Here is a 13,940-nt window from a genome sequence, read left to right on the forward strand (position 1 = left end):
CTTTTATGTATGTATCAGAATCTCATATGTATCAACTAAATTCATACCTTCCTGCACAGATCAGCCACAATACAAACTCATATCTGTGTCCACACACATAAATTCTTGTGTGCACAAATATGTATGCATATATGTATATACAATAAAAGTATGTATATAAAACTCCATTCGGATCAACTCCCCCCCCCCCCAAACAAAATCATTCAAATGACAGTCACATGTTTTTAGAATGTTCTAAGTATTTTCAAAATTCTATCTATCTATTGCCAGCTTTATAATAAGCCACAGTAAGTAGCCCACAAAGTTATACACAAAGCAAGGGGGCAATTATACACACTGCAAGGGGGCTTGGGTAATTTTGTAGATAATGGCTGCCCACTAATCTTGAATTGTTTTCAATTACAGATCTACATCTGTTTAACGAGCTAGGACATCCAATCATATGAGTGACATATCAGTTATATATATATATATATATATATATATATATATATATATATATATATATATATATATAAAAGGTATACTAACCTAGAACATCACAAAACATCACAAAACATTTACAGCATATATGGTATGTATTACTCAGTTTTTCTTCCAATATCCTATTAAATACATACAAATAAATATTTCCTAATATTATTACTCACCTTCAATCTTAAATCCGCTGGACAGTTTAAATTCCTCAGAACTGTCATATTTGGAAACTTTAACTTCTGTGGCAGTTAAGACAATAAAGAACCCTTTTCTGCTGTGCAATTCAAAGGCACTATATCCTGGAACCCAGAGGCCTTGGTGATGAAAAAAGGTAGCTCTTCTACGAAACACCGAACTGGTTTCCCACTGCTCCAAACGCACGCTGTCATTTTCTTGCACAGTCAGAAAATAGTTTGGCCTTTCCGCAGATTCCAAAGAGACAAGTGATAGTGCTATGTTGTATAAAATATTATAATTAAAATACTGTTTTACAATGGTTTTCTAACTTTCAAGAGCAACAACTACTTTAAGGACACAATCTCTCTATTTAAAGTTCATCTCCAGTCGAGTCCAGAAAGCAAACCTGTGCTTTTCACATGCAAAGCAAAACTTTGCTTTAAGCTGAACTCCAAGCAAACAGCTAATTATACATATAGAGTACATATAAAGGAAATATTTTCCCTGCCAAAGAATTTGTATTTCTCTACATCTAGGCCACACAGCACAGACCTGATTTTTCTATGCTGCAGTTAAATAACACTTACGGGTCTTGTCCCTCCCCCAGCCTGTGATTAGATAGTGAAGGGAAAAGCAGCAGATTGAAGAGCTCATCCCTCTGTCATTTTTTTTCCTTCAGTCAAAATGCTCCTTGTTAGCACGGAAGCATTGCAGCACAGCTGACTGACCTCTAGTACAGCTACTCCCTCTCTCGGACTGAGCTCTGCTATGCAGGGTCTGCAGAAGGCTGATACCAGGTAAAATGCAGGTAAATTTACTACTCACATAAAAAATAATTTAAATGTTTTACTGTATATATTAAAACATAGCTGCATTAACTTGTGTCTTTAATATCTGCTTAGGGGTTCAGTTTTAAATGTTAGCCAGGTGGGTCAGGGCCTCGTGTACAGCATTGGTCTAGGTCTAGGATACAAGGAGTTCTAAAAGAAATGTACTGTAAAATGCCTAAACACCAGGACTGATGTTGCCATTGTTAGGCATTTTTTCTGGCCTAGTGAGGTTTACTTTAAATTCTACAGTATGAAGTTTATATCAGTTTTTATTTTGGTAATTTAATAATGGAATGCAGTACAAAATGTAACATTATAAGTAACTTACCATTTTTTAACTGAATAAGTAAGTAGTTTTTGCATGCACCGCAGTGCATAGCTGACAGTCCTTGTGTATTACCAATACATTAAAGATTGAAGGGTTAATCAATTATGCAACTTGTTTACTTGTACAGCCTTTAATGTTTACCACCCCTTGCATCAATGATCATCATTTCCTAAACTGTTTACAATGTAGCTAAATAATTTACTAAAAGTACATTTCATATAATAGAATTCAGCGTAATTCTATCTTTGCGGAACTGTACATACGGTACTTTGATTTATTTATCAGTAAGGTACTAACTTACTTAAGTATTTTTGTTAAGCTAAAGAGTTTATGCATGAAAGCATCTGTTAAGACATCTATGCATATACATAAACAGAAAACACAATTTCTGATGAACAGTGGGCATTGGCACTGTTGACAATACCTTTGGCTTCTCTATCTCCAACTCAAAATTTAACACAACTATTCATCCTACATAGGGTATATTATACATCGAGAAATTATTTAAATGGAAACGGAGGGATACAGACCAATGCCCTAGATGTAAAGGGAGGGCATCCAACCTAATACACATGATATGGAGATGCCCTAAACTCCATCGCTATTGGTACGGGGTGTTATCTATGATTAATAATGTATTTGAGATTAAGATGTCTATAGAACCGGGGGGATGTCTCCTGGGTATCATGAACGAACTGAGAACTCTGGGGGAATACATGGTATCAATAAATAGAAATGTATTTCAGGCTCGTAAGCTTATAGCACAAACATGGTTGTCACCATATGCACCTACAGTAGCAGAATGGAAAATGCAAGTAAGGGAAACCATAATTAAGGAAAAATATACCTTTTTACATAGAGGCAGTCTAGGGAAATTTGAAAAAATATGGAGAAGATGGTTTGATATTCTGGATGTATGATGATAGAGGACTAGATAGATGTGGGAGCGATGGGGAGAGAGGGGGGGGCATGGGGGCCAGGGGTGGGTTTTTTTGTTTTTTTTATTCCCTCTCTATACGTGCTGGGTTGTATATTGTTATCGTTGTTTATGATGTTTGTATATAAAAGAAATAAAAAAATTATTTGATTAAAAAAAAAAAAAAAAACAGTGCAATATGCAAATCCACCAATATACCTATACCTAACCTTTATACCTATACTGTACCTTAACACCAATATGAAAAAATGGCAACAGTGTTCTCCCATACAGCACTTGAATTACTTGTCTGTACTGTATATACATGTCAGAGTTATACATACCGACACAAGCACTGTAGTTACATGTGCAAAAATTGGTTTTATTATGCAATAAACTGTACACATTGCTTTCCTGTGCACTGCAACTAGATAATTAAAGAAGAACTCTCAGTTTGATCTTCATTCAGTGTTCCATTCTCTGCTCCTTTGTGATCCTAACTACAAGTTTAGAAATGGCACTGCCCCTTCTCCTGCAGCCATCCAACAATGTAACTAGCAAGCAAATGGCTGCTTGATAATCAGCTCTTGTCTCGGGTCCAGGTACATGCCCAAAACAAACAGCACCCCCCCATTCCCCATGGCCATCCAACTACATAACTAGCAAGGAGATGGCTACTTGCTAACCTATTCTTGTCTTGGCTCCAAGTGCTTGCCCAAAACAAACAGCGGCAAGAGGAATGCAGAGGGATAGGTGGTCGACACGCCTCCTCCATCTGCATTCCTCTTGCTCCTGCTTGCCTTGGGACAGTACTTGGTGCTGAGACAAGAGCCACTTATCAATTCTTTTTGCTGGTTATTCTGTCAGATGGACGCAAGGGAAGGGGAGGTGCCCTGTCCAACCTGGTAGCTAGCTTGTAGGTACATAAGTCAAAGTATTATGGGTGCTTTTTTCCCTGGGTGACAGAACACTAAAAGATACATGAAGTGAGATTTCTTCTTTAATGGAACAAGAAAGAATAATACTATAATGAGTTTTGCCATGACTAATCCAGATCATGTATTTGTATGTTCACGCACTTAATATTAATATAGATAAAAAGATAACTTTACATATTAGACTTTAAGCAAACTGTTGAATTATAAAGTAAACCTGTCACAAAACAAAACACTTGTCTCTGATATAAACAGCCATTCTTTGGCTTACATGATGCAAACTATTGCTAGGGCAGCAAAAATGCTTGACTGTGAGTGCTATGCCATGGCACTAAAATGTGGCATATGAGTTGGATAATGACATTTTCCATCAGGAGTTTCTTTCTACTTGAACCAAACAAAATAAGGTGGATTTTTATCATATTTGGTTAGGCACATGTAGCCAACTTGTTACTCAAACATAGATTCTTTATTTAAATGTTCACTTTGCAATGCGAACATTCACTTGGCTAGTGAATAAGGTGAAGCTGTCACAAGCAGGCAAAGATCCTGTATTTTTAATTTCCTTTGCACATGACTGGGTATTCAAAGTGAACACAGCTTCACTTTATTTACCAAGCTTATTTGTTATTCTCTTTGCTGGCTATGTAGTCTGTACTCCTTTAGTGAATGACCCCTTCTATCTCTTCTGGTGGTGGGGTGATTATGCTCATGGGACAGATGCCTTTTTCAATGAGTTATGCCAGTCCAAACTGGCGTGGCAGTCCACTTTTATTAACCAGTATGGAACATTTCACATAGAAATCAGTTGCTCACGCAGGGGTTTCCACCATCAACATGAAAAGTCAACTGAAAGTATCGAGTTACCTGGCTCCCTTGTCAGTAGCACCACTGCTCTCCTTACCAGTCCCTCTAACTGTGTTGCCCAGCTCTCCTGGATCACTTGACTTACCTAGCCCTTAGTCACAATGACCTGCTGCATGGCCCACTCCTGGCCTTTGGATAGGGATTCTCCTGACATCCCCAATTGGAGCCGAGCTGACTCCTGGGACGAGACCTCCTGTCTCCTGGCCACTGGCTGGGGCACCTCTAGCACCTGGTTGAGACTTCCTGTCTCTTGACCCCCGGCTGGGGCACCTTGGACCCCTGGCTGAGACTTGCTGTCAACAAACTGGGAGCTGTCTTCAAACTTGAAGCTTTGAGCTACAGAATCCTCAGGCTTAGAGTATATATTGACCCTGCACACCTGTGTACACCTTCAAGCTCCAGGTCGCAATCCAGGTTTACAGAATCCAGAGAAAGCCAAAAACACAGATTTTTCTGCTCAAAAAAGATAGTCTGAAACCTCGCATTAAGGTTTAATGCGAATCATGTGTCATTTTCTCCTACATTTTCACAGTGGCAGGACGTTGCATTGTCACATCTCTTACTACCATATTTTTCTAACCAACTCCCCTAATGCCAAAATAGTTTTAGCTGGCAGTGGATGTGTAATGCGCACACACACACACACCACATACAGTGCCTTGAAAAAGTATTCATACCCCTTGATATTTTCCATATTTTGTCATGTTACAACCAAAAATGTAAATGTATTTTATTGGGATTTTATGTGATAGACCAACACAAAGTGGCACATAATTGTGAAGTGGAAGGAAAATGATAAATGGTTTTCAATTTTTTTTTAGAAATAAATATCTGAAAAGTGTGATGTGCATTTGTATTCAGCCCCCTTTACTCTGATACCCCTAACTAAAATCTAGTTGGACCAATTGCCTTCAGAATTCACCCAATTAGTAAATAGAGTACACCTGTGTGTAATTTAATCTCAGTATAAATACAGCTGTTCTGTGAAGCCCTCAGAGGTTTGTCAAAGAACCTTAGTGAACAAACAGCATCATGAAGGCCAAGGAACACACCAGACAGGCCAGGGATAAAGTTGTGAAGAAGTTTAAAGCAGGATTAGGTTATAAAAGATTATCCCAAGCTTTGAACATCTCAGGGAGCACTGTTCAATTCATTAACCGAAAATGGAAAGAGTATAGCACAACTGCAAACTTATCAAGGCATGGCAGTCCACCTAAACGGACAGGCCAGGCAAGGCGAGCATTAATCAGAGAAGCAGCCAAGAGGCCCATGGTAACTCTGGAGGAGCTGCAGAGATTCACAGCTCAAGTGAGAGATTCTGTCCACAGGACAAATATTAGTCGCGCACTCCACATATCTGGCCTTTATGGAAAGAAGAAATCCATTGTTGAAAAAAGCCATAAGAAGTCCCATTTGCAGTTTGCGAGAAGCCATGTGGGGGACACAGGAAACATGTGGAAGAAGGTGCTCTGGTCAGATACAAAAATTGAATCTTTTGACCTAAAAGCAAAATGCTATGTGTGGCAGAAAACTAAAACCGCACATCACCCTGAACACACCATCCCCGCAGTGAAACATGGTGGTGGCAGCATCATGTTGTGGGGATGCTTTTCTTCAGCAGGGACAGGGAAGCTGGTCAGAGTTAATGGAAAGATGGATAGAGCCAAATACAATCTTAGAAGAAAACCTATTAGAGTTTGCAAAAGACTTGAGACTGGGGCGGAGGTTCACCTTCCAGCAGGACAATGACCCTAAATATACAGCCAGAACTACAATGCAATTGTTTAGATAAAAAGCATATCCATGTGTTAGAATGGCCCAGTCAAAGTCCAGACCTAAATCCAATTGAGAATCTGTAGCAAGACTTTAGTTAGAGGGGTTTTTAAACTAGGCGATGGGGGGGAGGGTCCAGAGACAGTGATAGCCAGCGCGGAAGATATTCCAGAGGGTAGTATTGGGGGCATTAGTGGTAGGTTAACCAAAGCACAAAAACACAAGGTGAGTATAGTAGCAAGTCCTAGTTGCAATCTTGAAACACCCAATACGAGGACAATATGCGACCGGTCTAAACTATGTGGCATGTTCACTAATGCCAGGAGCATGGCGGACAAGATGGGTGAACTAGAGATACTGTTGTACAAGGAGGATTTGGATTTTGTGGGAATTTCAGAGACCTGGTTCAACAGCTCTCATGATTGGCTGGCAAACATTCAAGGGTATACCCTATACCGCAAGGATAGAGAGGGTAAAAAAGGGGGAGGGGTATGCCTATATATCAAGAATAATGTACAAGTGAATGTAAGAGATGACATCACTGAGGGGGCTAGGGAGGAGGTGGAATATTTATGGGTAGAGCTCCAAAGGGATGAAGCTAAGGGGAAAATAATACTGGGAGTATGCTATAGGCCCCCTAACCTGAGGAAGGAAGTGGAGACGGATCTCCTATCACAAATTGGATTAGCAGCAAGGATGGGAAGTGTTATCATAATGGGGGATTTTAATTATCCAGACATAGACTGGGCGGAGGGAACCGCGCATTCATTTAAGGCTCGCCAGTTCCTTAATGTCTTGCAGGACAATTTTATGGGTCAGATGGTAGACGCACCAACTAGAAATAAAACATTACTAGATCTACTGATTACCAACAATACAGACCTGATCACAGATGTGGAAATACGGGGCAATTTAGGTAACAGCGATCACAGGTCAATTAGTTTCAGTATAAATCATACAAATAGGAAACATGAAGGGAACACAAAGACACTGAATTTCAAAAGAGCCAACTTCCCTAAACTACAAACCTTGCTAAAAGGCATAAATTGGGATAAAATATTAGGAACAAAGAATACGGAGGAGAGATGGGTTTGCTTTAAGAGCATATTAAATAAGGGCATTAGCCAATGTATCCCATTGGGTAATAAATTTAAAAGAGCGAACAAACATCCTGGATGGCTTAACTCCAATGTAAAAATGCATATAAAAGCAAAGGAGAAGGCCTTCAAAAAATACAAGGTTGAGGGATCATCCTCAGCATTCAGAATTTATAAAGAATGCAATAAGAAATGTAAGGGTGCAATTAGGACGGCTAAGATAGAACATGAAAGACACATAGCGGAGGAGAGCAAAAAAAATCCCAAGAAATTCTTTAAGTATGTAAACAGTAAAAAAGGGAGGACAGACCATATTGGCCCCATAAAGAATGAGGAAGGACATCTGGTTACAAAGGATGGGGAGATGGCAAAGGTATTGAATTTATTCTTCTCAGTCTTCACGAGTGAATCGGGGGGCTTCAGTAACCAAAACTGCAGTGTTTATCCTCATGACACAACACAGGAAGCACCTACATGGTTAACAGAGGACGGAATTAAAATTAGACTTGAGAAACTTAACATTAATAAATCACCGGGACCAGATGGCTTGCATCCGAGGGTACTTAGGGAACTGAGTCAGGTGATTGCCAGACCGTTGTTCCTAATTTTTACAGACAGTCTATTGACTGGAATGGTACCAGCTGATTGGAGAAAAGCCAATGTAGCACCAATATTTAAAAAGGGCCCAAAAAACATCCCTGGGAATTACAGACCAGTTAGCCTAACATCAATAGTATGTAAACTCTTGGAGGGGATGATAAGGGACTATATACAAGATTTTAGTAATAAGAATGATATCATTAGCAGTAATCAGCATGGATTCATGAAGAATCGTTCTTGCCAAACCAATCTATTAACCTTCTATGAGGAGGTGAGTTGCCATCTAGATAAAGGAAGGCCCGTAGACGTGGTGTATCTAGATTTTGCAAAAGCATTTGACACAGTTCCCCATAAACGTTTACTGTGCAAAATAAGGTGCGTTGGCATGGACCATAGGGTGAGTACATGGATTGAAAACTGGCTACAAGGGCGTGTTCAGAGGGTGGTGATAAATGGGGAGTACTCAGAATGGTCAGGGGTGGGTAGTGGGGTTCCCCAGGGTTCTGTGCTGGGACCAATCCTATTTAATTTGTTCATAAACGACCTGGAGGATGGGATAAACAGTTCAATATCTGTATTTGCAGACGATACTAAGCTAAGCAGGGCAATAACTTCTCCGCAGGATGTGGAAATCTTGCAAAAAGACCTGAACAAATTAATGGGGTGGGCGACTACATGTCGGGATGGAAAAGGACCTGGGGGTCCTAGTAGATGATAGGCTCAGCAATGGCATGCAATGGCAAGCTGCTGCTAATAAAGCAAACAGAATATTGGCATGCATTAAAAGGGGGATCAACTCCAGAGATAAAACGATAATTCTCCCGCTCTACAAGACTCTGGTCCGGCCGCACCTGGAGTATGCTGTCCAGTTCTGGGCACCAGTCCTCAGGAAGGACGTACTGGAAATGGAGCGAGTACAAAGAAGGGCAACAAAGCTAATAAAGGGTCTGGAGGATCTTAGTTATGAGGAAAGGTTGCGAGCACTGAACTTATTCTCTCTGGAGAAGAGACGCTTGAGAGGGGATATGATTTCAATTTACAAATACTGTACTGGTGACCCCACAATAGGGATAAAACTTTTTCGCAGAAGAGAGTTTAATAAGACTCGTGGCCACTCATTACAATTAGAAGAAAAGAGGTTTAACCTTAAACTACGTAGAGGGTTCTTTACTGTAAGAGCGGCAAGGATGTGGAATTCCCTTCCACAGGCGGTGGTCTCAGCGGGGAGCATTGATAGCTTCAAGAAACTATTAGATAATCACCTGAATGACCGCAACATACAGGGATATGTAATGTAATACTGACACATAATCACACACATAGGTTGGACTTGATGGACTTGTGTCTTTTTTCAACCTCACCTACTATGTAACTATGTAACTTCAAAATTGCTGTTCACAGATGCTCACTATCCAATCTGACAGAGCTTGAGCTATTTTGCAAAGAAGAATGGGCAAAAATTTCACTCTCTAGATGTGCAAAGCTGGTAAAGACATACCCAAAAAGACTTGCAGCTGTAATTGCAGCGAAAGGTGGTTCTACAAAGTATTGACTTGGGGGGCCGAATACAAATGCATGCCACACTTTTTATATATTTATTTGTAAACATTTTTTAAAAACATTTATCATTTTTCTTCCACTTCACAATTATGTGCCACTATGTGTTAGTCTATCACATAAAATCCCAAAAAATATATTTATGTTTTTTGGTTGTAACATGACAAAATGGGGAAAATTCATACTTTTTTAAGGCACTGTATGTGTATATATATATATATATATATATATATATATATATATATATATCGGCACTTAAATCCTCCAATGACACATTCTACACTGACACGTGCTCAGGATTATTTTGAGAGGTACGTTTTCTACTATGTTATGTTCACTAATAAATAACTTTTCTGATGTTAGCAATCATGACATTTTTGCATCTCTGGATACTGCTCTCACCTACTGACTGATGGAATAAGGGTTTTCTTAACAGCGGAGAATTACAATAGGTTTCAGAGCACATTGCTGCTGGGATACACATCCAGGCTGTAAGACTAGTCTCACCGTGTTGATCATTTAACATCACATGCATTAAAGTTTTGATAGAATTGCCTGCATTTTTGTGTGACAATATTATTTAAATATTTGGAAATCGAGTACTCACACAAGTCTTTATCTCTGAAAAGTCCAGGTGTTACCATGAAGTTAAATAAAACATTTCCATGTGCACTCATTCTTGGCAATGGGAATATATATTTGCTGGTAGCGTTAACACCTAATACAATTTCACCGTTGCCACAACTTGAGAGAATAAAGGGACCTTCACCTAATCCTGTTTGAAAATAGACATAAACAATGATAAGATATGACAACAGTGGAGACACGGTAAATATTCATTAAACCATTGCCTACATTTTAAAAGTAACAGCACCTTTTCACGTACAAAACTATTTCAGTTAGAATAAGACTTATTGGATTGCAGTGTCAATGAAACACGTGATACATATTTTGTTCGGTGTAGGAAACTTGGGGGCTTCGGGATAGAGGAAAACATTTCATGATAAATGTTCTGCTTACAACGTGAAAAAGCTAGAACGCAAGGATGATTATATATCTGTACATTTTTCCCAGCTTCAGCCAATAAGAACTATTTTAGAAGTGAGTTTAAATGATATAGTGAAGGTCAATATGCAAAAGAATACACTTCTGTGAAGTTTTTGGCCTGTCCAATGTTTATTGTAACTCTGGGTTGTGAATAATAGTTTCATTCATCACAGATGGAAGTTTTCATAATGTGTGTAATATAGGCTGTCAAACTGCACAGTAGCCCAACTGATATTCAATGAATAAGAAAGTTTGCAGCCCCTTAGTAGCTATATTCATACCTTTCTGTATTTTTAGTCACTATATTCAATTAAGATTACCCACGGCAATTTTTCTTATTTTTCTAAAATCCTCTTGTCCACTTCTTGCAGCACAACATATTAGGTACTCATTTAACTTTGGGCTTTTTGTTGGCTATTTACTGATGGAACTCTGTTGTTTGATTTCTGGCTAACCTTTTTGATTTTCTTTTGCTGTTAAAGTACATTTCAATTGTCTTCACTTTGTTCAGACTGTAACCCTGAGCTACTGTACTCTTTTATACTTTGTACTTTTCTTTGATTAAAATAATATTGCTCAAAAAAAAAACACAAATGAGATCATTTTGAATAGTATCTATTGTTTCTATAGAATGACTAGGATCAATGTCCTATGGTTTTAAGCTGTGTTTTAATGTAATTTGTAATAAATACTTTTTTGCTTTTGATAGGTGTACGGTCCTCTGTGTACCAGTAAAGTCTGCATAATTGTTTGGGTTTGAAGGTATAAAAGAAATGGATGTGGTACGTAAGTAGCAGCTGTGAATTTATTTTGTTTAAAAAAAAAAAGAAAGTTTGCTGTAGCTCATACTGCAGTGTAGGCAGATTGCAATATGTTAGCCTTAAAGTGATTGTAAAGTCTTGTTTTTTTTCAATAAATATAACTAAACATGTTATACTTACCTGCTCTGTGCAGTGGATTTGCACAGAGCAGCCCAGATCCTCCTCTTCTTGGGTCCCTCTTCGGCTCTCCTGGCCCCTCCCTCCTGCTGAGTGCCCCATAGCAAAGCAGCTTGCTTTGGGGCACCCGAGCCGAGCTGCAGCTCTGTGTGTCCATTCAGACACGGAGCTGCAGTTCTGCCCCGCCCCCTCTCGCTCCTCAATGGCTAACTGACTTTGATTGACAGCAGCGGGAACCAATAGCGCCACTGCTGCGTCTCAGCCAATGAGGAAGGGAGTCACGGACGGTCGAGGCTGTTGTGGACATCGCTGGATAGAGATGGGGCTCTAGTAAGTATTAGGGGGGCTGAGGGGGGCTGCTGCACACAGAAGACTTTTTATCTTCATGCATACAACTTGCTTAAGCTTCGTACACACAAGTCATTTTTTTTTTGTTCAACCCAGCAGGGCTGAATGAAAAGAAACTGACAGCTCAATAGGAGCCGCTGTACTAACTATCCATCGTACAGCAATCTCCCCTGCCGTTTGGCTGGCTTCTGTCGGACCGGCTCCAGTACACACGGGCCAAATGTCGGCCAGTTTCTATAGAACCAGCCAATGCCAGCCTGACATTCAGCCCATGTGTACTAGGCTTTAGTAGGTTAGAGGCTCGTCCAGGCCAGGGAAGGGGTTAAGTATGTGTGCTCAGTTTCAGGCTTTTTAGTCCCAGCCAGCCCACCTGTGGTATAAAAAAGGGGAAGACTGAGGTAAAGGGCTCTTGGTCGGCTCTTGGATGGGTTAGTGATACTGAGACTGCTGCGCCTTGCAGTCCGTTGAAGGCTCTGGGATGAAAGAGAGCCAAGTCACAGAGAATACCTGCATGGACCTTACTTATGCCTGGGAAGCCACACAACTGTAGTTAGGATTACGGATTGGACATTGTTCATATTGAACTGTTTATGCTGCAACTTGTTCAGTAACATTACATTAACTGTTCTAAGCCTGATCTGAAGTTATTCAAAGGGGTGCATGTGGGTTCTGACGTATGTAAATAACCAGGGTCTGTAAAGCACAAAGGGATATGAAGGTACATCACTACAAAAGTGTTAACTTGGCAAGACAAGGAAAAGGAGTGTAGTTGCCAAGAGTAAACAAGTACAAGTTCAAAACACCAAGCAACCAGTCATGGTACCTGGTAAGGTGACAGGTCCTCTGGTAGTGAGGGGGTCATTGTCTGGCTCCCTCCCTAGTGGTTGGTATCCAATAGCAACCAGAGCCAAACCTTTGTTATGGAGATCCATGGCCTGGTCACGAGGTATGAGGAGGGTGTTAAAGAGCGCACACGAGGTCCACGCTATGTGCTTGCAGAACCCCATTCCATTACTGGGAGTGAGGTAACAGGTACGCTGGAGTGGTGGAGTGGGTGCAGGCTCAGTCCCTTCTAATAAAACATCTTCCAAGTTACAATGTGTATTGACATGGGACAGCATTTTTTCAGAAGAACTCTGTATTATTACTGTACACAGTGAAGGCTCATCTCTAAATCGGGAAACTGCCTCAATGTTAGAGCCTTCACATGACTGCAGTCTCCGCCTGGTCCCAGTCGTTGATAAGCGTACTTGGTGCAAAAGTTACCCCCTGTGCAAGGCGAGTAGGCCCTGCACACAAAGTGCTTGGCTAGAGACAGACAGCAATTCAGGAAACTGTGCTGCAGTGCTTTCTGTGTCTCCACTGGACTTCACCTGAATGGCTTAAGACTACTTCCCTTACATCCACCCTAGGTGACTTTAACATTCCAATCAATGTTAATACTGCAACCACTTCTCAACTACTCAACCTAACCTCCTCTTTTAACCTAACACAATGGACACAAACCACCACTCACTCCAACGCCAATACTCTCGACCTTGTATTCTTCCATCGCTGCACTCCCTGCAACCTCTCTAACACCCCCTTTCCTCTCTCTGATCACAACCTTATCCGTTTCACACTCTCCTTGTCTTCTACCTCCCATGCTGCCAACCCACAAACCACTACCCGCAGAAACCTTCGCAACCTCAACCCTTCCCTGCTTCATTCTGCTACTGATGGCCTTTACGACAAAATCGCACCCCTGTCCTGCCCAGACCTAACCACTTTCATCTACAACAACACGCTGTCATCCTCCCTAGACGTACGCTCCTCTTTCTACACACAGAACCAGACCCCATCTGCCACAACCCTGGCAAACAGACGGCACCAGAAGTCTCAAGAGATGCAGCCATGCTCTTGAGCGAGCATGGTGTAATTCTATATCCCTGCAAGACTTTACCCTCTACAAATCTACCCTTCTCAAATACACCTCCTGCCTTCACACTGCTAAACAAACCTACTACAACACTCTCATCAAAACCCTCTCATCCAAACCTCGTCAACTCTT

The 13,940-nt window shown here is 40.6% G+C and overlaps 1 protein-coding gene across 1 annotated transcript in view; it reads right to left on the reverse strand.

The window, feature by feature from the left end:
* Nucleotides 1-13,940, reverse strand: part of OTOGL (otogelin like) — a 202,821-nt gene that overhangs the window by 88,475 nt on the left and 100,406 nt on the right. The window contains exons 18-19 of the mRNA XM_073620249.1: nt 10,165-10,332; nt 651-929 (exon numbers count right to left, since the gene is read on the reverse strand). Coding sequence (XP_073476350.1) covers nt 651-929; nt 10,165-10,332 — 447 coding nt within the window. The remainder of the gene's footprint in view (nt 1-650; nt 930-10,164; nt 10,333-13,940) is intronic.

Source organism: Aquarana catesbeiana, linkage group LG03 (assembly GCF_042186555.1).
Source record: "Aquarana catesbeiana isolate 2022-GZ linkage group LG03, ASM4218655v1, whole genome shotgun sequence".
In the NCBI taxonomy this organism is placed as follows: Eukaryota; Metazoa; Chordata; class Amphibia; order Anura; family Ranidae; genus Aquarana; species Aquarana catesbeiana.